The sequence below is a fragment of the Lutjanus erythropterus genome, chromosome 2 (assembly GCF_056507025.1).
Source record: "Lutjanus erythropterus isolate fLutEry1 chromosome 2, fLutEry1.hap2, whole genome shotgun sequence".
Classification (NCBI taxonomy): domain Eukaryota; kingdom Metazoa; phylum Chordata; class Actinopteri; order Lutjaniformes; family Lutjanidae; genus Lutjanus; species Lutjanus erythropterus.
The window spans coordinates 47,221,575-47,245,094 of record NC_139318.1 but is presented as its reverse complement, the minus strand read 5'-3'; the positions used below and the strand labels follow the sequence as shown (position 1 = coordinate 47,245,094).

Sequence of the window (23,520 nt, the reverse complement as noted above, 5' to 3'; positions counted from 1 at the left end):
AAGCTCCACAAAGAATATACACAGTCAATTTTCAATGAAAGACATGTCAAGCTGCATGGAGCAGATTGAGCCGGGCAGGAAGTCAAACACAGGAACGGCATAGATGTTTTGGACAAATTTCAAAATAAAAGACCCTGTGCAGATTGCAAAAACAGACAATAGAGGAACTATTTAATCATGTAGCCTTCTCCCACGTGGTAGAAGCACAAAAATCAAGGGGAATTGATCAGAAGTGTGTCTTTCCAAAAATCAGAACCTGGTCACTCAAGATACTCCACACTCACCTTTTGTGAGCAGTTTCATGTCAGTTTCTTTTTTAGTAGAAAATAAAATAGTGCCAGTAGATTCAATCCCAGAAAGAAAGTAGTTCCTACATTTTGACTTTTTTAAATATATTTTTTGGTGTCTTGAGCATCTCAAGCTGACTATCATTTAGTTCCATTACTTTGGACAGAAGGCAGACATCTCTGATCTCTCCAAAACTAACTCACACCAAAAAATATATATATAATATATACATTTAATTTTTGGGTGACTGTCCCTTTAAATACAAAGTTAAAAGTCATCTGTACACCTTCATTTTCAGCTTGTGCTTATTCTCGGGTTAGTTCAGGCCTCACACCTGTTAATATTCCATATTTGTCCTGCTGAGAAGAATAAAACTGTCATAAAAATGTTAATTTAATGTGATTTATGTTGATCTGTTTGGTACATGGGACTGAGGTTTCTTCCCGTTTTCTCTGTCTGAAAGGTTTTGTGGGAAGCTTTTGCTCATCAGAATCAAGGGTTTATTTGCCTGAAGCAATTTGTGGTTTGTGGGGCTACATAAATAAAAACTGACTTGACTTGACAGTATTTTTAAGTAAAAGCAAATGTTTAACAAAAGCCAGAAAAAATAAACAATTTTGTGTTGCAGAGATACTTTCCCCCATCTTTTCTGTCCTCCTGACATTTCAGATTCATCCTGAAAACCAAACTGGGAGGTCCTGGCCTGCAGGATGAGGAGCTGCTGGTCCAGTTTTTCACCTGTGCTCTACTCTGTTCACAGTCATGACCCAAAACACAACGGCACGGCAGGCAATGCAGGCAACATTCAGAGTAATTCAGGCATTTCATTAGAGCTCCGTAATGCACTGTTCCACTAAACATTCACTTAAATTACATTTCATTTCATTTAAAAGCCACATTACTGAGAATATTTATTCAAAACACATTCCACTTTTATGAAAGGGGAGAGAGGAGAGAGCAGCTGCATATTTTTATTTAATTTCATCTTTTCACTGTAGATACTCGATATTTCCACCACTCTGTTATTTTCATCGGGGTCATTTGGGGAGGGGGGGGGTTTCTGGTGTTGCTTACTCCTCCCATTGATGCGAGCCCTCTAATGGATTTCATTGGACCTCCCATGATTCCACATTAATATTTCATCAGCCCTCCATTTCCTGCCTATATCACTGTAAAAAGCCTCAGCAGCAGCACCACCATCACCGCCGCTAATGCTGCTGTCGGATTACCGCGAACAGGGGAGAGGCTGTGTGCGCCGGAGAGACTCAGCTGCGAAGGAAAGGAAGGCAGAGAGGGAGTCAGACAGAGAGATAATGAGAGAATAGTTTTCATAATCAAAGGCCACACACTGGGGGAACTCGGAATCACCCGTTGAGCATCTAATGAATTGAGTTTCGTCTATTGATTCCACCAGTAGCCTGGTTCTCCACTGCAGGTCTGAGCCGGTTCACACCATAAACTCTGATATCACAAGAAGACACAGTCGGTCCGAAATACAGATAATGAGATAAATAAGATAATCAGCTGATAAATCCTGCATAAATATGAAAAATGACAGAAATGTCACCATGCTGGGGTTTTAATACGAGCGCAGGTTTTTGCCTCTCCAGTGGACACCAGAGCCTTTCTGATTTTACCTGGTTTCTTTTTAAGCCATTAATATCCACAGTGGACTTGGGCCGGGTTGCACCAACAAGGATTAATTTTTAAACCATATTAGGTCATGGTTTAATTTTAAACTTTTGAACCAGCTTAAAATGAGGATAGATTAAAGGTGGGAAAGTCAGTTGATATTTGAACATAACAGACACACATCCTCTCTACCTGTAGCCTGAGTGAAGGAAAGTTAGATTTCACTATGATGTGTGGAGAGGACGGGACGGGGCCGAAGCTGAGGCACAGAGTCGACAGGCAGCTGCTGAGAGCCGGGGAGCTTTGGGGGAGAGAGCCGAGGATGGATTAGTGCTTCTGGATGAAGGAGCACTGAGTCACACCGATTTTGATCTGATGCCGACTTCTTTATTGGTAGGAGGAGAGTTTCAAACTGTCTTCACTCCTGCTTCTCAACCTGTCTGCAGCAGACCCACGGAGGAGTCGCAGACCTGTTTACTGACAGAGGAGAGCTCAGTTTTTCAATCTTTTGGGATTAAAAAGTGGAATTATTTTTACTCTCGCTTCTCAACCTGTCTGCAGTAGTGATCCATGTTCAAGTCGACCGCACTCCACTGTTTACTGCTCGCTAGTAAGTGTCTCTGTGCTGACTGCTGACCAGAGGAGTGATGTATTCATGAATGTACAGAGAAGAGGGAGGAAGAAGAGAGACAGGAGTGAGTGCTGTCAGAGGTTCACAAACAAACACACAAGCACAGCCGGTGTCTGTCAGCTGGTGCTCACTACCTGTTAGCATGTTGCCCATTAGTTTGTGGCTGTTTGGAGTGAATAAGCAGGCCTGCAGGAGTAATGCAATAGTGTAGAATAGTGTTGTGTGGCTCGGACTGAGCCATTCTGTTTATGTCTCATTTACAGAGCAGGGCTTTGCAGAAACATCAGGATTTTTATCAGCACACACACAGAATGAGGAGCGTGAGGAGATATTTGTTGAATTTGATAAAAAAAGTGTGTTGGATTAGAAGAGCACACACCACCTTTAATTCAGACAGTTTGTTATTTAGATTTAATGTGACTGTGGCTAAACATCTTGTTTTAGTTTAACAGGTTGTTCCTATTTTGGTTTAGTTATTTTCTTGTGTTAACCCCTTTTTTTCCCCTCCTTTCACAGATAAGAGAACAGATTAACTATTATATACCTCAAATCATAACCTTGACAATTATAAAATAGGTCTGTTTTTTTTTACCAGACAGCAGGTTATAGACTGACACTGCTTCTTAACATACAGCGAGCTTCATCACTGGAGGTGAGGCAAGCGAGTGAGCGAGTGAACAGCTGATTGTTGCAACGTGTCGCTTATTTGCAAAACAGCTCGCCCTGGTTCTATTTTTACAACATTTTGCACGCTCGCCTCACCTCCAACCGATTTTATTTGCTCAAAACAACACCGACGCCCTTGACGTTCCTGTTTCCCTTCATCAAAGCAGTTGTGAGGACAAGCGACTAATTAATGAGCTTGAGAAGAGCAGAGGGAGCTGTTGGGAGTAAACAGTACGTAAACTGTCCCCCAACTATAACGAAACAAGGCTGAAAATAACATACTTAACATACCACTCTGCAGAGGGAGAAAACATTAGTGGCGCCGCTGAGACATCATTCGTGGTGGACGTGCAATATTTTGCCCTCCATCTGCTCAAGTTTGCTTGTAGCGGTGCTCCGCCTGGGCTCATGCTGTACTGTGGCTAGTGCAGTGGTTCCCAAACTGGGGGGTGGGCCCCACTGGGGGGCCGCAGAGGCACTGCAGGGAGGATGCAGATGACCAGAGGAGAAATATAGACTGACACAAAGTTGAATGAAAATTAAAGGGAAAATAAACAAACAAGAGATTGCTGATGCTTTCATGCTGACCTTTACGTCTAAAATTCAGCTTTTCAATACATTTTTTCTCAGTAAATTATTTTTAATGATTGATAAAAACTGTGGGGTGAGGGTGTGAACTTTTCTCAGCTTTTGAAAGGGGAAAAACTTTGAGAACCACCAAACTAGTGAATCCTCTGGCTGTGTGCATTCAATGCAGGTGTATCCAAAGCTCTGCAGGAGGAGCTGTCCGTGCTTCACTGTGTTTATGGACGTTGCATTGATAGGCAGACTCTAAAGCAGATCATCGGATCTGCACCAATCATATAGGTGACGTATTTTGGTTTCAAAACTGCGAATTTCCACAAAAGGTGAGAAGTTTGCATGCGTGGTAGCCTCCAGGGCCCAAGATTTTGTGCTACACCCCTGCTAATACTAATCATACAAAGAAACTTCACATTCCAGGACACAGACCCACAAAATACTATTTATTTTATTACAAGCAGAGCACTACAACAAAGCGGCTGCTTTAAGAATCCCAGATTGGATACCTGTCAACACAAATGTGACAAATTAACTTTCGTACACAATGGTTCAGAGAAAAATATAGCACCACCAGCAGCAGGCCTGAAGACTCTGTTCCTGCCTGTTTCATATTCAGGCTGAGATGTGACTGGAAACAAGTGTGTCAGTGTTAGTTGACGTCAGCGTCTGACGGAGTTCAGTCCCACTTAAATCCTGTTGCGGCTCTCTGTTTTCTCTCTGCAGCCTGCTGTTTGACTCGTCACCGTTTCCTATTCTTTGTTTGGCCTGCACTGCCCCCTTGTGGTCACACATGCCCGGTGCTGCAGTCAATTCAAACACATGGCAGTGGACATAAAAATGTGAACAGTGGTGCAGGATAATGCAATCCACTGCAACACCACAAACTGCAGTCTCATCACACATCTGACAGCAGCGCTTTTTATTACTCAGCTTGAACATTAGATTGCATTATATCCAGGTATACACTACAGACAGATGTTTTTCCTCTCGTTACAGTATGTCATTGAAAATTAAAGGGACAGTTCACCACAAAATGCATATTTTCCTTGTATCCGGAGAGCTAAGTATCCATGAATGAATGAATGAAACCTTTATTGATCCCACAATGGGGAAATTCCATTTGGTTACAACCCGTCCCAGTGTCTAGATATTTTTCATGTGAGGTGCAGTGTTTTGGTGGTATTAGCCGTAGAGTTATCTGCCTTCTAAAGTAAATGACACTCAGCTTTCGGTACTCAAAGCACCAAAAAAAATACATTTGAAAAATTTAATTGCAATGTCTCTTTCCAGAAATCATGACCTGGTTACTCAAGATAATTCACAGACACTGGTTTTGAATTTGTTCACCTCACTCGATAACAAAAGACACTCATCCACTGCTCCAACTGCACACAATACGACCAATACTTTGATTAATGTAACCATCAAATTGATTTTGTTAGAGACTCTGCGTCATTACAAGGTTAATATTCAAGAGCTTTTTTGAAATTTCCCATGTTGGTATTAGAGGTAAGGTTGGGTGTGTCACAGTTTATCAACCAGGAACAGAAGACAGGACCGGGTGCAGACAGCAACAGGAGTGGTCGACTTCAAAAGTTTAATAAGAAAACCAAACACAAAAACAGAGAGACGACACAAGGTGGAACTAATGCAACCAAAAAAATCCTTCAGAAGAGACACAAAAATAAAAGTATGTATAATAAAAGTAATGTAATAATCCAAAAGAAACCACACAGGGAAAAAATACAAAGCAAAAAAGAAAACACTGGGAATATATACATACTTTAATAGATTAACAGTTTTAGATCATTGCTGCCTTCCACATCATAATTTTGCAGCATCAAGACAAACAGCACAGAGTTAGAACCAAACATGAAATCAATGGTGGTTAAGAATAGAAAATAAAATTATATGAGGGGAGCTAAGATTTTTAACTATTAAAGTAAAACTCAAAAGTCAAGCAACATACAGAAATTCAAGCAGATACTTAAATGATAGTGAGTAAAGTTGCAGCAAATATGTATATAGTAATCCTGGGATTACATGAAGAGACAGAAGATCTGAGGTTAGTTACTCTAACATGTTTGGAACAACATACCTGTCGAGTCCCTTCAAAAAAAAAAAAAAAACACTGTGTGGTCAAACCAAATATTGATTTGATTTAGATTTTTCTTCTGTTGGCTCACTTTGCATTTTGTAAATTGATAAAAATAAAAAGCATTACATTTTATATTTCTGAAAGCATTCTTACTTTACAGTATTTCTTCACAGCTGCCTAAAACTCTTGCACAGTACTGCATGTGTGTGTATGTATGTACACACAGACACACACTTTTGCAATAATCTGTCATAAGTGGTTAACATTTGTGACAAGTAATGGAGGCATTGTATTTACTTTATTTCTTTATTTTATTTGTTTATCATTCTGTTGTATTATTTTATTCTTTATTATTTTTTTCACTTGTAAATCGTTTATTTTCATATTTTCGAGGCCAGTTAATAAACAAACATTAATAATAACTTAATTTACCAGAAAAAATAAGTAAACATTAAAAGGCACATAACTAGTTCTAAAGTAAAACACTGTTTTAAACCGTTTTTATTCAAAATGTCTTGAACAGTTTTATTTTTATTTGACAGTATTGATATTGATCTTGTTGTTGTGGATGATGGAGGATTAAAGCTGCTCCAGGACTTCAGACAGGCAGCTTTAACTTGTCCTCACTGCTGCTTATGAGGGAACATGGACTGTTTGTAAAATCTAAATCAGGGCTGGACAAACTTTTTCCCTTCAAGAGCCAAAACTGAAACTTACTGTTGGGCCATGAGACAAAAGCACAAACCTGATGTGTTGAACAAAATGATAAAATTATACTAAGATCCCAAGTTAAGTTCCTGTGTGAAGAGTCACTCTATCCATCTGCTCAAATTATGAAAAATAATTATTAATAAAGGATCCTATTTAAAGAGTTTTTTATATTATTTTGGGGGCTTTTATTGAACAAGACAGGTGAAGGTAGACTGGAAAGGTGAGAGAGACAAAGGAGACAACAGACAAAAATAAAACAGCATGAATAACAATTTATATATTCATTCTTAATTAAAGCTAGAAACATCTGGTGGGCCGAATCAAACATTATGGTGAGTCAGCTTTGGTCCGGGTGCCCCAGTTTGGGCAGCCCTGATCTAAATAAAGACTAACAGGCTCTACAGAGACCAGATGAGGCTGTTTTTTTATTTCAGTAACTGGATGGTTTGAGACAATTTGTTTTAGAGGCATTTTTCATTCTCACTTATGTAAAGAGTCTCTAATTTAAGTACAAAAGTAATGTACTTAGTTACATTACACCACTGAAAAAAGAACAGCATCTCAGTACTTGGTTTCTTTAAATGAACTCAACTCATGTACACTGAGTTTGGCAATTTTTTGACCCCAAAGTACAAGTAACTTATTTAAAATGAGTTGATAAAAACTGAGTTAGGTGAACTCAGTATTTTTAATTAAACTTGATGTTAGTATTTACAGTGTAGTTTGGATCTGGTCCACCTGCAAGGAGAAGCATGTCACAGTCTAAACATGTCATTTCCTGTTGCCAGTAGGTGGCGCTATGACTATGACTGACTGTGCAGATGTGTTCAGAGTGGGACTCTTATCGAATGTGAAGTTTGGGACAGATTGCTTTGGATTTACACTGAATTTACAGCAACTTCCTGTTTAATGGTGAAACATGAAAATCAAATGCCACACCACGGCTGAATCTTTTAATAACTTTTGATGACAAACCCGTCCAGAGGGGGGAGGAGTTTGTTAAAATATCGCAAAATAACAACCAAAATGAAAATTCAATTCAAAATGGCCAATCCATGGATGTCAGGAGATTTTATTTGGGTCGCCAAATGAATAAAAGAAAAATTCTGAAAATTTAAGATTTATATCAACAGTACACCTTTTATAAAGCATTTAAAATATTTATGTTGTAGTCAGTCTGTTAAGTCAGTCTAAATGCATTTATTTAATTTAAGTGTCTAACATCTTTTCAAGTAACATGCTTCAATATAAGGTGATGTGGACATGGCAGTAAAAATGGTCAGGAATGTTCATTTATGCACAAATTAACTCTTTCCAAGATTTATTGATAAGGCCATTTCTTAATTGGGTCACAATGGTTTGTCAATTTTAGAAAGAGGGTCCACAGAAAAAGGCTTTTTTATACATCTGGATGTGAGACATGTGTATGTATACACGTCAGTGAAACATGCCACGGGGGCTGCTGATTAAGGGGGCAGTCGAGCCATTTGGTCACCTCAAAACCTATATCAGATCACATTTTTCACCTCGATGGATGTGCCAGGTTTCATGCACCATCGAGCATATTTAGCCAAAAATGCAATGGAAGAGGACAAAGAAGGTGTGTGAGTATCTGAGCTGCTGGAGGAAACAGTCCTGACAAACAGAAAACAAGAACATTATAGTAAAAACACTTTAGTTATTTATTTACATGATTTTAACATAAAGATGATGGAAAGTACCAATTTTCTCACCAAAGCCCATTTTATTAATTTATTAGGTAATTCATTCTGTTAAAGCCAAGATAGATTCTCATAAACATGTAAAAAAAAAAAAAAATCTTATCTGTGTGAGCCCTTCAGTTGCAGGAACTCAGCTGGTTTCCTGTAAATGGAGAGAGAAGGAGGTGAGGGGAGGAGAGGAGAGGAGAGGGGAGGAGAAGAGGAGGAGTAACACTGACCATGTGATCAGGATACACGAGAACAAGGAAGCAGCAGAAGGAGGAAAACTGATGGCTGAGGCAGAGTGAGTGTTTCTACAACATTTTACTGTTTAAGTCTCTAATGTAGTTTTATCTGCATGCAGACTGTAAAGAAAAGAAGTGTTAGGATGAACCCAGCGGGTGGATTATGGTTGTGTGTGTGTGTGTGTGTATTGTCTCAGTCTCGCATGTGATTCCTGCACAGACGGGTTTTTCCTCATTCTTGTGCTCTGAGCTCACAGAGCGAGAGCCAGTGTTTGCCTCATCTCTCAGACTCTCAGACTGACTGCAGAGGATAAATGACTGTGAGGAGGAAGACGAGGACACAGCAGAGTCTCCGGTGTCCAGCTGTCCACCTGTGAGGAGGGATGTTTCCAAAATGGAACCTGTAAGCTTCAGGAATGAACCTGAACCCTCAGACACAAAGTAAGAGAACTCATTTATAGAACTATTTTTATGACTCTTTGTTACCTCTGCCAAAGCCATGTGTTTTTTTGTTTGTTTTGTTTGTTTTTTGTTGTTGATTTTGTGTTTATATATTAAAATTTCTACTAAAATGCAATAGCTACCTAAAATTAAAATCCTAACTTTTTGTGATGCAAAGAAAAATCACCTGCCTCGTCTTTCTATCTCTGTGACAACTCGATCACCTAGAAAAGCTGGAATCTAATCCAATGATTCTCAACCTTTTCACATCATGTACCACCTCAGAAAATACCACCTCACTCTTTTGCACTTTTTGCAGGTGACACTTCACTGACACATCCTAAGTACACTTGCACTTTGTCCACTTCATTTTCGACTTGGCTGCTCAAAATATTCTCCTCCTGATCTGTACTTTTGCTCGTAATAGTTCCTGTTTGTGATGCAAGACAGAAAGCGGAGACTGAAAATTCTACAATTATGGATCCAGTTTAGCCCATAACTACCGTTAATCATAGATGATGTATGTGCACACTACATACGTGATTGTGACCATGTACTTGGCTAATATTGGAAAAGAGAAATGTTTTTGCAAATTACATTTCAGTGATTCCATATTTTATGTATTCCCATTGGACATGTGGTATTTTTATAGTATTAATTTATTTTATTTTATTCCTCTGCATACCACCAGCAGGATCTTGCAAACCACCACTGGTACACATACCACAGTCTGAGAATCTAAGATCTAATACAAGATACAAACTTTTCAACCCCCCTAATTATGAAGACTAGCAGCAGTTTGTGTACCTTCAGTATAGAGAGTAGGGGTGGGCGATATGGCAAAATGATCAAATCACGATTTTTTTATGGCAGGATTGTGATCACGGTTTTATGATGATTCTTTTGCATGTTGGTTTTAAGACCATTTTGCAAGTTACTGAAAAGTAGCCAATCAAACTAATTTGCCTATTTAACAATATAGCCCTAAGAGAAAAAAAAGAATAACAGACCATTTAAGCCAAAGTACATTTTTGAACAGATTTTGCAGGAGAAATCAAGGGCACAACAAACTCCAACAGACAGACTGTGCACTGTCGCACAATACAATGATCTCTCTGTAGTGGAGGATCATGGATACACTGTAATCCTTCACAATCTAATATCATCATATCACACACCCCTACATCAGAGAATTTATCAAGGATGCATGTGATATAAATGAAAACATCTATGTGTTTGCAGCGTTCAGTCCAACAGACAGAGAGCAGAGTCTCCAGTGTCCAGCTGTCTGTCTCTGAAGAGTGACTGGTCCATAATTGTACCTCTGAACTTCTATAATGAACCTGAACCCTCAGACACAAAGTAAGAGAACTGATACTGACTCATACAACTTTTCAGCTGCATCTGCTAGTGTTTGTGATTTTTTTTTCTTTTTTGGTTGATTTTTGTTTGTATGATAAAATTTTATCACAATACGAGACTATAAACTGACCAGATGGAAGATGATACGCTGCATGATGAAGTTACTTGCTGCAAAATGATTGTAGTTTTGAAAATACTGTCAAACCAAGATAGATCTCAGTCTGTGTTTTACAGCCACAAAATACTGATGGTATTTCTGTAGCAAAACAACAGAGAACCTCCATTTCAGTTTTTACACTGGCCCTGATGATGACATCTGAAAAATTGGCAACTGTTCAATTATGTAGAACCTGCAGACACAAAAAGGAGGCAGAAAATAGTCAAATGTAGATTGGACCTTTTCTCTTTTCGAGAGCATTTGGATTGTGTGTATGTCATTTGACAGTTGACTGTGTGAGAAATGACAGGCACTGATATTAACTTTATCAGTCCAATAGCTTCATTCTTATTTAATGCTCAAACATCATGTGTGTTTTGAAAGCATTGAAGAGCAAAGCCTCTGAATGTAGACAAATAATTCTAACACACAGAATCAAACAGGAGGCTGCAAGAGAGGAAGAGGCAAGAGCTTCAAAATAAAACAGGAAACATGGAGAGCAAGGACAGAGAGTCAGACTGTGCCAGGTGCAAGATGTCTTTTTAACAAATTATATAAGTGATGGGGACATGTCTGCAGCGTCCCCAGTGTTTGACACTTATGCTGTCATCCAATCCAAGGGGACGCCTACAAACTTTTCAACCTCCTAATTATCTACATTAGCAGCAGTTTGTGTATTTAGAGTTTCCTAAATGGCTTCAGAGAATTAATCAAGGATGCACATGATATAAAAGGAAACATCTTTGTGTTTTCAGAGTCCAGTCCAGCAGACAGAGAGCAGAGTCTCCAGTGTCCACCTGTCTGTCTCTGAAGAGTGACTGGTCCAAAGAGACACCTCCATTCTTCAGTAATGAACCTGAACCATCAGACACAAAGTAAGAGAACTTCCACTAACTTATTTAAATGACTCTTTATTCATGTACCACTGCCAAAGACATTTTTTGTTGTTTATTTTTGTATTAAGATTTCTACAAAAATGCAATAGCTAATGAAAATAAAAACTCTAAACTTTTATGATACAAAGAGAAATCACTTACTTTCTATCTGTGACAACTCAGTCACCTTGAAAAGCTGAAATCTCATCCAAGATACATGTGATACTTTTCAACCTCTTAATTATCAACAGTAGCAGCAGTTTGTGTATTTAGAGCTTCTTACATGGTTCAGAGATTTTATCAAGGATTCATGTGATGTAAATGGAGACATGTTGGTGTTTTACAGAGTTCAGTCCAACAGACAGAGAGCAGAGTCTCCAGTGTCCAGCTGTCTGTCTATGAGGAGTGACTGGTCCAAAGAGACACCTCCATTCTTCAGTAATGAACCTGAACCATCACACACAAAGTAAGAGAACTGATACTGACTCATATGATTAGTGCCATGTGCCATGCCAGTGTCAATCAGCAAATCAGTTTAGTTATAAAGAAATATCTTCACAGAAAGAGGAAGAGGAGTCATTTTTCTGTGGAGGAGCAGCCGTCCCGCTGTGCACGGTGTCAGAACATCCTGAAGGATCCAGTCTCTACCAGCTGTGGACACTGGTTCTGCAGACAGTGCATCACCTCATACTGGGACCAGTCTGGTTCATCAGGAGACTCCTCCTGTCCTCAGTGTGGAAAAAGATCCAGAGCAAGACCTGGACTACAGATAGACAGTCAGAGCAGCACTGAACAAAGTAAGACTGATCATCTGTCTGTTGATGTCTTTGTGTCTGAAAACACTTCTTGTTGTTTTAATGCATTTGTTGTGCCATACAGAACGGCCATTTAAGATCAATATAAATATCATTACATTTTAAGAAACCCAAATTTAATGTTTTTCTAGCTTCAACATACATATCTACTCAGTGTCAGTGACCCATGTTTTCTTTTGAGAAATTAATTTGAACCCAAACAAATTTTAATTTAACATAGTTTGCTTTTATGATAGCACCCCCTGTCTTTGCAGTATCCAAGTAAAGGTGCCCCAAAGGCATCCTGATTTGAGACAGGGATCAACACAACTGTTTTTTTTTTTTTTGGAAGTGAAAGAGCAGCATTTTCTACTATTAGCTCTGTCTTGATGTCTGAGCTCCTCACCCCGTCTCCAAGGTTGAGCCCACTTGTATCTGCAACCTCATTCTTTTGGTCACTACCCAAACATCCTGATCATAGGTGAGGGTTGGGTTATAGATCAGCTGGTATGTCATAAACTTTGTCTTGGGGCTCAGCTCCTTCTTCACCACAAGCAACGCCTGGAACAAGGAAATATGTAAAACTTGTACCATTTTTTGGTAAACTTGTACCAAGTTTTTCTCCTTGCCAAACTCAGACAAGCCTTAATTGCCTCAGACAAACAGTCTATAACTCACCAAAACCATATTTGTTTATCTTTGCACTGTTCCAACAATCACCAACTTTGGTTTGGACAAAAGAAATCCTGAATTCACTGCATTAGATGTCAAAATTATCATGGGTCTTCACACTGTTTTCCTGCCTTTCCTCCTCAGTGCACTCTTCATCCTGCTGAGCAGGTGGAGGTGTGTGCTGTGCTGCTGGATGAGGTTGTGCCACTGAGCAGCAGCAGAGCATTAAATTAGCAAAATAAAATGACAGAAATCACCCCACAAAAATCTTGAAATTACAAACACAAGCCTTGTCCTGCAGACTGACTTGTTTAACCAACAAGCAAACATGAAACATACTCTGAAGTAAAATCCACTGATAACATCAGTTTAGAGGCTGCAGTAGATAAGTAATTGGATTATCAGACTCAACCCATTCAAAATCTTTGTAACTTCCTTGCAACATTGGTCAGTTTAGATGTTCTTCACTACTTCTCCTAACTACTACTACTTTTTTCCCTCTTTTTAAGTGAATGAAGGTCTGCAGAAGGTTTTAGGTGAACATAAGGTCAGTCTGAGAAGGAGATGTGAACATGTGACTGAAGGACATGAAGGAACTGATGAAACAGGAAGTGGAACCCTCCTCAACAGGATCTACACTGCGCTCTACATCACAGAGGGACAGAGTGAAGAGGTTAATACCCAACATGAGGTGAGACAGCTGGAGACAACGTCCAAGATGGAGACCCTCCATGAGACTCCAATCAAGTGTCAGGACATCTTTAAAGTCTTACCTGACCAACAGAGACACATCAGAGTCGTTCTGACCAACGGCGTCGCTGGTGTTGGAAAAACCTTCTCAGTGCAGAAGTTCACTCTGGACTGGGCAGAGGGTTTGGAAAACCAAGATGTCAGTCTGGTGGTTCTGCTTTCATTCAGGGAGCTGAACTTGATCAAAGATGAGCAGTACAGTCTTCTCAGTCTGCTCCATGTTTTCCATCCAACATTACAGAAGGTCACAGCAGAGAAGCTGGCTGTCTGTAAACTTCTGTTCATCTTTGACGGCCTGGATGAAAGCAGACTTTCACTGGATTTCAACAACAGTCAGGTTGTGTCTGATGTCACACAGAAGTCATCAGTCAACGTGCTGCTGACAAACCTCATCAAGGGGAATCTGCTTCCCTCAGCTCTCATCTGGATAACTTCTCGACCTGCAGCAGCCAATCAGATCCCTCCTTCATGTGTTGACAGGGTAACAGAAGTACGAGGCTTCACTGATGACCAGAAGGAGGAGTACTTCAGGAGGAGGTTCAGTGATGAAGATCTGTCCAGCAGAATCATCTCACACATCAAGACATCCAGGAGCCTCCACATCATGTGTCGAATCCCAGTCTTCTGCTGGATCACTGCTACAGTTCTGGAGGACATGTTGACTACAGAGCAGAGAGGAGAGCTGCCCAAGACCCTGACTGACCTGTACTCACACTTCATAATGGTTCAGACAAAGAAGAAGAAGAAGAAGTATGATGACAGACATCATTTTAAGCTATGGAACCATATTTATGCCAACAGGAATGTTCTTCTGAAGCTTGGGAGGCTGGCATTTGAACATCTGGAGAAAGGAAACATCATGTTCTACCAAGAAGACCTGGAGCGATGTGGTCTGGATGTCATAGAGGCCTTGGTGTACTCAGGAGTTTGTACAGAGATCTTCAAAAGAGAGAGTGTGATCTTCCAGAAAACAGTCTACTGCTTTGTTCATCTGAGCGTTCAGGAGTTTCTGGCTGCAGTCTACATGTTCCACTGTTACAACAACAGAAACACAAAGGTACTGGAGGCTTTCTTAGGAAAAGAATGCAGATTCGTGTCCCCAGATGAATTCCTGAGCAGAGCCATGGACAGATCATTGTGCAGTAAAAATGGCCACCTTGACCTGTTTGTTCGCTTCCTTCACGGCCTCGCTCTGGAGTCCAACCAGAGACTCTTAGTAGATCTGCTGGAATCGAGAGTGGTCATTGCCACTGAGAAACCCATCAAAAACCTTAAGGAGAAGACGACCAGTACCTCTCCTGACAGAAGCATCAACATCTTCCATTGTCTGATGGAGCTGAATGACCTCTCAGTACATCAGGAGATCCAAGAGTTCCTGAAATCAGAGAACAGTTCAAAGAAGGAACTCTCTGCGATCCACTGCTCAGCTCTGGCCTACATGCTGCAGATGTCAGAGGAGGTTCTGGATGAGTTTGACCTGAATAAGTACAAGACAACAGTGGAAGGACAGCTAAGACTGATACCAGCTGTGAGGAACTGCAGAAAGGCTGTGTAAGTCCATAACTGATTATCAACATTAAAATGCAAAATAATGCTGGGTCCATGACTGTTGGAATAAAGACACACTTTACACATATGCACAGTATAAACCTTACACATGATAAATGTTATGATAACCCTAACCCTTAAATTAGAATTAATCCTGGTCATTGAGATAATCACGTGTTAAACTACAAATGTCTTTGTTGTCTCAAATTTAGTGCTGTTCTCTTAACAAACACAAATCACAGCACCCGGTTATCAAAATAGCACACATAATTACATTACAATCATTTGGCAGACATTTTTATTGAAAGTAGCCATTTGCAGTTCACTCAACAACACTTTGACATATGAACAGGAAGAGCTGAGGCTTTAAACCTTGTGATCAATGAGTGACCGGCTCAGGCTGGCCAACTGACCCCTTAAGATACAGCCGCTCATCTTAATGTTTTTATTTAACATAAGTTTTATATTCTTTGTCATCTCAGACTTTCTCACTGTGGGCTCTCAGAGACTCACTATGAAGTTGTGGCCTCAGCTCTGAAGTCCAACCCGTCCCTTCTGAGAGAGCTGGACCTGAGTGGAAATGAGCTGCAGGATCCAGAAGTGAAGTTTCTGAGTGCTGGACTGAAGAGTCCAAACTGTAAACTGGAGACCCTGAGGTCAGTTCATGTGTTTTGCTCTGTGTAATTTAAAACCACAACAGAATTTACTTCAGTTCACTTGTTTTCTGGGTTTGTCTCAGCAGAAATCACAGCAACTGTTTTTTAAAGCTTGTCAGTCTTAAGAGTTTCGCTCTGAATTTAGTTTGTACTCAAATTGGATTGATGGTGGTAATGAAACTGGATTTATCCAGCAATGTGCTGCATATACTGACTGTATTATATATAATATATTATCTGACTGCATTATGACTGATATTTTATCATTTAAACTTTATTCAGATTGAGGCACTGCAGTTTGTCAGAGATCAGCTGTGCTTCTCTGGCCTCAGCTCTAAAGTCCAACACCTCCCTTCTGAGAGAGCTGGACCTGAGCTTCAACGAGCTGCAGCCTTCAGGAGTGAAGCTGCTGTGTGTTGGACTGGAGAGTCCAAACTGTAGACTGGAGACTCTGAGGTCAGACACCATGTTTTACTTCTGTGCTGAGATTAATATGATTTTCTTTAGTCTATTTTCTTCTTTGGTTGTTCTCCCTGTGTTTTGACTGTGGCATTGCAATGCTGAGCTACAAATTTAAAACTTTCATATAAAAAGAAAAATCTACACCAGATTATTCACTCTGAACCTCTTTAACACTTGATTCATTTCAATGATTTCATTGCATATTCCCCATCATTTTTTCCAATAAATGTATAAATGTCATATAGAAATACAATGAATAACTTCAAAGCTGCAAGCAGCAATGAACGGGCCCATGTTGCTGGTGTGCAACCAGTTATTACAGCTCTGAATTATAATGTGATTTGGACACTGCACAAACGAGTTAAGTGTCACTTCCTGTCCACTGAAGCTGAAAATTACAACCAACTCCACCAGAGCGGTTGGGGTAAAGGGTCTTCGTCAAGGGCACCTTAGTGGTGGTAAATGATGACAACCTTCAGGTGCATGCTTCACCACATATGGCTATTACTTCATGATTTTAGGCAAATAAACTTACTTACAAGTTACATTTTTTTATTCTTTATTCAGACTGTGGGACTGCAGTTTGTCAGAGATCAGCTGTGCTTCTCTGGCTGCAGCTCTGAAGTCCAACCCCTCCCATCTGAGAGAGCTGGAGCTGAGTGAAAACAACAAGCTGCAGGATTCAGGAGTGAAGCTGCTGTGTGACTTTCTGCAGAGTCCACGCTGTGGACTGGAGACTCTGAGGTCAGTTTGTTGACCCTCTTTAACTATTTTAGGTTTTATAAATTAAATAACAATAGAACATAATTTATGTTTGTACATCATTTATGTCTACATATCTCTATCTCTATTCATATTTTCATATTTTCTGTCCTACACTTAGTCTGCATTTTTGGTAAATGGCCACATCTGTATAGAGATGATCTGTTTAAAAACTATTTCTTTTCAAATGATAAAATTTAATTTCTGAAGTAATGATATTTCTCTGGTTTCTGCTCATTTTGATGTGTTTTCACAAATAAAGGCTCAAAGGCACTGAAAGCAACGTGTCTCAAGCCTGTTGCACACTGCAGGCATCAGATTTTAAATGTCGATACCACAGGAGCATGTTGGGAAGAGGTTGCTATTTATATGTATGTGTATAGTTGTTAGTTAATTTGAATGGCCAGGATAACTTATGAGTGACAATTTACAACAATTTGAGAATATTTTACACTACAGCAGACATATACAAAGGAGGTGAAGGGGGAGAGAGAGACATGGAAAGACACCTATCAGTGTTGATTAAGTTCACATAGAAAAAGAACAAGCTCAAAAGGAAGTTCATAGAGATGGAAATGAACTCGTTCATGTTCTTAGTTCACATTATTAAATTTTGAACTCAGTTCACAGTCCCAAAAATGAACTAGTTCGTGTTCATCTCTGCATTTATTTTGGTTTGTTTGTTTTTTTAAATTAATATTTCAGTTGAAATAAAACTTCCCTCTCTCAGGAATGAACAATGCTCATGTTCATATTTATTAATTGCAAACTGATTAATTCAGTCCACCATTCACCAAAAGTATGAGCATTTCAATTAATGCTGCTCTTTTAGTGCATTCATGCACAACACTGCCGGCTGGACAGTTCATCATAGTTTTTAATAATGCAGCACAGTGACAGACATTTCAGAGATTTGTTTGTCACAGAGACTCCAGTCTGCATTGTTTTCCATACTAAACTGATAAACAATAGAACTGTACAGTCACAAAACTGTGAAAAGCTCATTGACTGGGACATAGTAATGTTGAACTACACATTGAAAACCTAAACACATTTGATTAGTTACATCTTTTTTTCTTCATTCAGATTGAATCGCTGCAGTTTGTCAGAGATCAGCTGTTCTTCTCTGGCCTCAGCTCTGAAGTCCAACCCCTCCCATCTGAGAGAGCTGGAGCTGAGTAACAACGAGCTGCAGGATTCAGGAGTGAAGCTGCTGTGTGAATTTCTGGAGAGTCCACACTGCAGTTTGAAGACTCTAAGGTCAGACAGCATTTTTTTCTTTTCTTATCTTTACTTCTGTGATGAGATTAGTATGATGTGAACGCTCAAAAAATCAGATATTTTTGGCATCTTTGTAAACTTCTGGATCTTGACTTGTATCTTCACTCAGTCTATGTGGGTGTTAGGCTGCACAACATGCGTTTGTAAAGATGGAGTCAGTGGAGTCATGGAGTCTTTCACTGTTTATGATTATTTTACCCATGATCATGTGATCACTAAGTGTGTGTGTGTATGATGAACCTACCTGCATCTTGTCCAGAACTAATCTTGAATACTACTAAACTGATCAGCCTAATTTTTGGTGCACATCCATGACTGTGTGCTGATGGACCTCTATGATTCAGAAAGTTTGAAAAACCTTATAAACATTTATGTTTTTATGGCTGCAAGCTTTATGTTTTCAGATCATCCCATTTTTGTGAATGTGGTACCTCAAGAATGCCTTGTGGGAACTTCTTCAAACATGGTACAAATGTTCACCTGAAGTCAAGGATGAATTGATTCAATTTTGGTGGTCAAAGGTCAACATCACAGTGACCTTACTAAGCACATAACTAAAGATTATGCTAATCATGACAAAATTACACACAGATGTCTAACAGAATAAAATTATAAGGTGATGACATTTTAGATCCGAAAGGTCCAACAGGTCAGCTTCATCGTGACATCATAATGTTCAGCTGTCTATCTCTATGGTAGGGATCTGACAGGCAACAGATGGTGAAGCTACTGAGTGACCTCTTCTAGTATTTTACATTTTTGGACCTGCATCCTGTTGAGTTCAGGTGTTCAGAGTTTCTACTTTCTAAACTTATAAATTCTCAGCCATCTTAAGCTCTGTGCAGATTATTAAAAACTGAATGATTTCAAGTAGTAAAACTTGCTCGAGTTCATTCAGACATCATTCATTCTTTCTTTAGATTGAGTTTCTGCAGTTTGTCAGAGATCAGCTGTGGTTCTCTGGCCTCAGCTCTGAAGTCCAACCCCTCCCATCTGACAGAGCTGGACCTGAGTAACAACAACAAGCTCCAGGATTCAGGAGTGAAGCTGCTGTGTGATTTTCTGGAGGATCCACGCTGCAGACTGAAGACTCTAAGGTCAGATACCATTTTTACTTCTGTGGTTTGATTAAAGTGATGTGAAAGTGACACTAAACTGCAGACATATGGCTGATATTATGCTGATTCAGACTATTTTCTTCTTCAGTGGTTTACTCTTTTGACTGTGCCAGAGCCATGTTAAGCTGTTTTATTGTCTGAACCACGTTGCTTATATTTTGACATTTTGTTTGTATCAAACAGTTGATTGATTGTTTAAAATTAAATAACCAAACCCATGCATGTCTGTTCGGCAAACCTCCAAATATGTTACAGCCACAAACCAAGAAAAAAATAGCCTTGTGATCTTGTGAATCTTAACATAAATATTGGATGCCATATCAAAGGATTAGTTCTGTGGCAAATGATGATGACTTTAATTACAACAATTGCCACAAGTAAACCCAATACTATCATAGTCTGGAAGTCTGGCCAATCAGAAAAAAGTCTTGGCCAAGCACGCAATTACTGTTCACATCAGCTTGTGTAGTTCAAGAGGTAAGGTTATGTCTTTATTGAAGTAGCAGCATGTTATCAGTATGAGAGCTCCCTTGCAGTTCTTTTATTTTACAGTTTTGAACCTGCATCCTGTTGATTTCTGGTGTTTGGAATTTCTGTTTTTTAAACTCCTACATTTTAAACCTTCTTCTCAAGTCTTTTAAGTCACCTTTTATTCCTTATCTTTTATTTATTTATTTATTTATTTTTATTCAGATTGCGTTTCTGCAGTTTGTCAGAGTTCAGCTGTGCTTCTCTGGCCTCAGCTCTGAAGTCCAACCCCTCCCATCTGAGAGAGCTGGACCTGAGTAACAATGAGCTGCAGGATTCAGGAGTGAAGCTGCTGTGTGATTTTCTGGAGAGTCCACACTGTAGACTGGAGACTCTGAGGTCAGACACTACTTTTTGTACTTCTGTGCCGAGATTTGAAAGATGATGTGAAAGTTGAGGTCACACTAAACTGCAGGCATAGAGCTTTCAAGGCTCAATTTACCCACCAGATATTGTACACATTTACTCTGAATCTCTTTAACAGGTTTTTCATCTTAAAATGTCCTCTATGTTTGCAAAATCTGACTAAAGCCATATGGAGTGAGATATTCAAACCAAACACGTTGTCCTTCTTAAATGGTATCATCATCACATGACATGAAAATTTGAAAATTGATCTTGACATATTTGGCATCTTTGGAAACTTTTAGATCTTGAGTCAACTCTTAAATCAGCCTTTGAGGGGGTTTTATTTGTGATGGATGCACAACATGATGGAAAAGTTACATCTTTTTTCTTTAATCAGATTGAGTTGGTGCAGTTTGTCAGAGATCAGCTGTGCTTCTCTGGTCTCGGCTCTGAAGTCTAACCCCTCCCTTCTGAGAGAACTGGACCTGAGCGACAACAGGCTGCAGGATTCAGCAGTGAAGCTGCTGTGTGATCTGAGGAACAGTCCACACTGTAGACTGGAGAGTCTGAGGTCAGTAGAGAGTTGCAGTCAGTCCACGCTGGCTTTATTGTACTAAAAAGTCATCAGTTGTTGTGTTCATGTCTACAGAGAAAACGATGGATTACAGCCTTCATTCATCAAACTGTCATACCATTGACATAAATAAAAGATGGACATCATTGCTCCACTTCCTCAAACTGTGCAAAACTGAGGCCAAAATATCTCAGATATGAGCGCTGCCATCTTGTTCTGGTGATGTCATTTGGAGCTGCAGTATCACACAGCTGTCAAATAACTAATTAAAATCAAAACTGATGAGAAAAACCAACACTTGAACAAACGTCCTAGTTAGAAGAACTACCTATAATGACAGAAACCCTCTTTGCGAAAAATTTATGATGATTGACAGCTGGGCTCTGCTTGCCAAGGTGTCAGCCAGCTGTATGAGCAGGACCTTGATACCGTGGCTCCAACCCTGATCACTACTGCACACACTACTGGATATAAATGACATCACCAGTGCAAGATGGTAGTACTCGGGAGGATATGGAGACATGGTGTCCATTTTTATCTACAGTCAGTGATTTCAACAATAAAGAATTCATCAGTTCATCTTTATTGCAGCTCTTAGATCAGTCTGACTGAAGCCTAAATTCACTGGCTCTCATTTCAAAGGATGATGATTATATTTAGTAACCGTATGGCCTTTATACAGACCAGAACCTCTGCTTCAGTTCAGTAACCTCACCTGATGTTTTGCTGTTCAGACTTTGGATTGACATAGGACTTTAACATTACATATATCTCCGTGTCCTCCTTTGTTTTGTCCAAATATTCACATATAAGTCATGTAATATCTCAGAAGTAGATGAAATATTCAAATGTGACTGAGACTGTTTTTTTAAAAAAAGCTTTGAACTCTAACAGTAAATCAGTCATTAAAGTCAGCAGTGAATATCTCTGTTTCTGCAGTAGTGATGTGTTTAGTGACTCTCAACAGTTTATTTCCACTGTGTTCTTAAGTGAAAGTCAACAGATTTGATGGTCTGTGAGCTCTGAGCTCAGTGTGTTCACTTCAACACATTAACATGAGAACTGAAAGGAAGCAGCTACTCTACATGGCTGCTCCACTTCTGCTCTGAACACGACTTAATTAGTCTCTATAAAGACTGATTTATGACTTCTGTTGTTTCTCTTCTCTCATCAGCTGGAAGTGATCTCTGTCAGTGATCAGACAGAGTTGGTGTTGAGAGGATCAGCTGTATCATGATGATCCAGAGAGGCTGAAGCAGCAGCAGCTTGTAGAGGCAGAGTGAAGAGGAGAGCTTCATCCAGCAGTGACTAACAGAGGAATCACGAGTGGAGCTAACACTGGAGCGCACCATCATCACTGAGAGTTCCTCTGGATCATCATCAGTGTAATGTGGACTGTTCTACTGCTGCTCTGTCCTTCTTCACGGTCTCTGCAGACACACTGAGACTCCTTCACTCGCTCTCAAGCAGCTCATACCTGAACTTAAGCTAGTCGATTGCACATTAGTTCTGTTAATGACAACATAACTGTAGATTTACACTGTTTAAACTGATATTTGTTTTGCTTTCCGTTGCACATCCCCTTTTAGGAATAATGGAAAGTTGTAGTTGCTTTTCACTGTATATTTGTAATTCATTTTCAAAGATGATGTGAAAAAGGATATAAGCAGTCAATGTCAGTGGATAATAATAATAAATATAATAATGATCTGTGGGTTTCTGACTTACCACCAAACTGTTTCACTTGTCTTAAATCTTGGCTTCATACTGAACACCAGAACATTTCAATAACTGTACAACAGTCTTTGAATTACATGTATCACTCCGTTTTACAGGTTTTCTAATAACCATTAAATGAATGTTACAATGACTAAATGACTTGGTATTAAAACAAGTCCTACATGTATGACTAAAACCCATATTTACTCATATATACCTATAATTTCATGTACACACATTATTCTGCACTTAGATAAGTTCTTTATCACCTCATGTCCCCCTGTGTCCCCGTCCTGTCCTTATATGCAGGTGTGAGGTCGGGTGTACGGTCTCTATAAACCTTGACTCCACTTTTACAGTATTCTTGTATGATCTTGTTAGTTGAAAAATATTGAGAAGTGAATGATCATCAGAGACCTTGAGAAATCAGTTTGTATCTTGTTCTTGGAGACAGTGTCCAGGTGTCGCCGCAGGTGCACCAACTGAAACATTCCTTTCTTTACTTCAAGGTTAAACACAGAGAAGTACTCTAGCAGTCAGCCCTCCCTCCTTCACTCCCTCTGAAGGGAAATAGGAGGAAGTCTTGGAAAATTACTGAAAAGCTAAGCTACACAATAGAAGGATCCTCACCAGATACAAAACAAGCCTCCTGAGAGTCTCTGTTCAGGTTGTTGCCAGCTGTATCTGTCTGTGCTTACAGTGAATTTCTTTCTCGCTGAATTTTAGCAGACTCTGTGTGTTTTCTTGATTTTTTTGTGAAAGAGTTTTTGAACTTAAAGAAATAAATGTTTTGTAGGACCTGAAGACTTTTGGCCCGTCTTTTTTCCAACAACACTCTACTTCTGTTTCCTGCTGATCTCATTGTTTCATGGCGAGATCATCCATGACTTTTCTGTTTAGCTTTGTTGCCAAAGCTAAAG

At 39.5% G+C, this 23,520-nt stretch overlaps 1 protein-coding gene across 5 annotated transcripts in view; it reads left to right on the top strand.

Moving 5' to 3' along the window:
* Positions 1-8,559: 8,559 nt before the first annotated feature.
* Positions 8,560-23,520, top strand: part of LOC146332351 (NACHT, LRR and PYD domains-containing protein 14-like) — a 60,908-nt gene continuing 45,947 nt past the window's right edge. Inside the window, exons 1-14 of one of the 5 annotated variants that reach the window (XM_084741828.1) lie at positions 8,560-8,994; positions 10,237-10,356; positions 11,269-11,388; positions 11,735-11,854; positions 11,950-12,185; positions 13,364-15,155; positions 15,635-15,808; positions 16,091-16,264; positions 16,838-17,014; positions 18,119-18,292; positions 19,234-19,410; positions 20,125-20,298; positions 20,705-20,878; positions 22,056-23,404. In XM_084741828.1, coding sequence (XP_084597954.1) covers positions 8,948-8,994; positions 10,237-10,356; positions 11,269-11,388; positions 11,735-11,854; positions 11,950-12,185; positions 13,364-15,155; positions 15,635-15,808; positions 16,091-16,264; positions 16,838-17,014; positions 18,119-18,292; positions 19,234-19,410; positions 20,125-20,298; positions 20,705-20,878; positions 22,056-22,065 — 3,669 coding nt within the window. In that variant the 5' untranslated portion in view covers positions 8,560-8,947 and the 3' untranslated portion in view covers positions 22,066-23,404. Of the gene's footprint in view, positions 8,995-10,236; positions 10,357-11,268; positions 11,389-11,734; positions 11,855-11,949; positions 12,186-13,363; positions 15,156-15,634; positions 15,809-16,090; positions 16,265-16,837; positions 17,015-18,118; positions 18,293-19,233; positions 19,411-20,124; positions 20,299-20,704; positions 20,879-22,055; positions 23,405-23,520 lie in introns of those variants that run through there. The other 4 variants (XM_084741836.1, XM_084741809.1, XM_084741800.1 and 1 more) reach the window with 4 other exon arrangements.